Source organism: Acanthisitta chloris, unplaced genomic scaffold, assembly GCF_000695815.1.
Source record: "Acanthisitta chloris isolate BGI_N310 unplaced genomic scaffold, ASM69581v1 scaffold11261, whole genome shotgun sequence".
Classification (NCBI taxonomy): domain Eukaryota; kingdom Metazoa; phylum Chordata; class Aves; order Passeriformes; family Acanthisittidae; genus Acanthisitta; species Acanthisitta chloris.
The window spans coordinates 47082-50086 of NW_008656607.1; the positions used below are offsets into that span (position 1 = coordinate 47082).

The following is a 3005-nucleotide window of genomic DNA, read 5'->3' on the forward strand; positions in this document are numbered from 1 at the left end:
ACTTTTATGAAAACACATTTTACTTACAGGCACAGTTGAAAGAAGCCTTTGAAAATCATCTTTAGATACAGTTTGGCACTTGGTGATTAAGACACAAGATTCTCGGACAACAATCTTGAGAATGTAGTGCAGCAGCTCATCATTGAGTCTTCAGGGAGGCAGCAAAGGGGCAAAACAGCAACAGGCTCATTAGTGTGTGCTCTGGACAGTCTGTGTGAGCTGCACCACACAGTGTGAGACCAGAACAAGTGTCTGCTCACAACACTCACACCCAGAGAAAACCAAAGACATGCTTAACAACAGCCACTGCAAGACATTTTCAGGGATTTCCTGCACTGCTGGTAGAAATCTGCTACTAACATTACTCATAACTCCTCAAAACAAAGACACCTCCCAACCTGAACAGGTATGGAAATTGGTAGTTTTGCTGCTGAAAAGGCACTTAATGGAGAGTAATACCATAAAATCCCACTTATGAAGGTATCCCCATGTCCCAGGAGCATGGGAAGCAGCAGGGAATCTCAAACTTAGGCTGTGTATGGAATTCTCCTAAGTTTGCCTTAACATGTCAAACCTCTCCCTCCTGGATTCCACCCCCCCAGACACAGCCAGCAGCTCACTCACACTGCAGGAAGAACAGGCAGAGGTTCATACCTAAAGCAACTACCAGAGATGATAATCTGGGAGGGTTTTTACCTGTAATGATCATCCTCTTCACTCCCAAACCTGTTGTTCTGCAGCTGCTCAGCGAGGTTGGTCAGGATGACATCACGGAGCTGAGAGAGGCCACTGTTCCTCTCCCCTGCAAGGGAGAGCAGAAGCCTTTGCAGAGCAGCATCCTGCAGAGCCTGTTCAGTTCTGCTCCCCTGACCTCCTGCCTTACACACAGAGCAGCTCAGCAGTGCCTGTTACAGTGTACCCCAGGTGGTGTCAGACTGGGAACACTTTCCTGCACATGGCTCTGCCTGAACTCCACACACTGGGCTGCATGAACACTTTCCCATGAAGTACTAAATCCTGAGCATCAGCTGCTCCCAATCTAGTCTCCCATTCCCTGGGGAAGGCAGGTAGGTCATTACTCCTCCACTAATACCACCTCTGGGCACCTTTCCCTCTAACCTGCCCTTGGCCAAACAGATTAAGGTTCAGGTTCAGCTGCTGCAGGAGCTGAAGCATTCCATGATTTCCTAGAATGGGATGGATTTAAAGCAGACTAGAGCTCCATATCATGAACTGTTCTCCCTCCAGAGCTTGAGAAGTGCTTTACTTTCTGTTTTCAATTAGCAAAAACCACTCTGGTGTGTCACTGAGATATTCTCACCTTCAGTTAGGACCAATTTCAGTAGGTTATTGATTTCTGCTTCCCCAGGGTACAGGATATTCAAACCAGAGCTAAAGAGAGAATAAAACCATGGATTACTTCAGGGATTTGAAAGGAACAAAATAGTTTCAATGGCACCACAGACTCTCAGCTTAGCATCTGAGGTAACATCTAGAATGATATGGAATAGCTTCTTCCAGCTTAGAAAGGCAAACTCCATGTTTTAACAGGGAGATTAGTCAGGAAATAACAATTGTTTTCTCCAGAACACACAGTTTTATTGTTTACATCCCAAAGCTGCTTAAAGAGCTGTTTGCTTCCCCCTGAGAAACTCCCCATTAATCACTTGTATATATGACAGCACAATCATTACTTAGGAAACAGAGGTGTCAGGAAAAATGGATGAGAGAACTCCAACACCTCTGGTGATGGGCTAAGAGCTGTGGCTCAGTGTGACAAGAACAATGGGACATACATTGAATTTAGCAACTGGTTTATAGTAAACATGGAAAAAATCCTGAAGAAAAGCCAATAAAAAAGCAACAAATTAAAAGTATGGAAAGCAATTCCAACCTGTTGTTTCATCAAAGCAAACACATTAAACTTCTCTTCTTGCACACACACAAGGTGTCACCATTTTGTCCTACCCTGTCCCCAGATTTATCAGACTAAATTTCATCATGTCAATTTAAACTGCTAAATACAACTGGAATTGCCAAATACAATTGGAACACTCATCTCTCACAACAGTTCAAACAAACTAAGATGCAAATGGAGTTGGATTTGCTAGAAGAGATCTTTACCTAATAGCCAGGCAAACCTCCTTCTGGATTTCTGAGCAGATCTGATCCCGTGGGGCCATGAGGAGCTGCCAGAGCAAGAGGCCTGACCTCCTGACAATGTCTCTGTTCCTCTCACTCTGGGGGCTGAAGAAGAACTTAAACACCACCTGAGGAGAGGTAAACACAGGAATGTCTGTGTGAAAACCAGAAATTCATCACATGAACTCCTGTGCTGCACTCACTTCCCCTAACTGTTTGTCTGGGATGATGGAAGTCTGAGTCACTCAGAGTGGGGTAGGGAAAAAAAAAAAAAAGAAGTCAAGGGGAAAAGGAAAAAGGCATAGGGAAAATGGGAAGAGGCAAACCTGTCCCCCCCAAGGGTGCTGGTACCTGAAAGACCACGAGGATGCAGCGGATGATGCAGGTGTCCCCATTGACCATGGCCTTCTCCATGATGTCGCAGATGCTGCTGAGGTGATGAGCCTCGATCGGGTGCTGCTTGCCCAGGAAGTTTGTTATGGGCAGGTTGTTGCTGGCTGCCAGGAGGTTCAGTTGGTGGATACACATGGCACCAACATGGTGCAGTAACTGGTTAATAACCTCATTTGTGGTTGTCGCATCCCCTAAGAGAAAAGAGAGCAAATGTTGTCTATAAACACATTGTATCATCAGCCTTTGCTTCTAGAATCACAGAATCATAGCATCATAGCTTGTAAAGGGTTGGGATGGAGCTCAGAGATCACCCTGGGCAGGGACACCTCCCACCAGAGCAGGTTGCTCAAGGCTCATCCAACCTGGCTGTGAACACTGCCAGGGCTGGGGCAGCCAAAGCCTCCCTGGGCAACCTGGGACAGTGTCTCGCCACCATCACAGGGAAAAGTTCTGCCTAATATCGACTATAA

General features: G+C 46.0%; 1 protein-coding gene across 1 annotated transcript in view; it reads right to left on the reverse strand.

The window, feature by feature from the left end:
- Nucleotides 1-3005, reverse strand: part of HECTD4 (HECT domain containing E3 ubiquitin protein ligase 4) — a gene marked incomplete at its 5' end in the record, with an annotated part of 57761 nt that overhangs the window by 43275 nt on the left and 11481 nt on the right. The window contains 5 exon segments of the mRNA XM_009084407.1: nucleotides 28-148; nucleotides 697-802; nucleotides 1322-1392; nucleotides 2125-2270; nucleotides 2494-2726. Of these exon segments, the coding sequence (XP_009082655.1) occupies nucleotides 28-148; nucleotides 697-802; nucleotides 1322-1392; nucleotides 2125-2270; nucleotides 2494-2726 (677 nt within the window).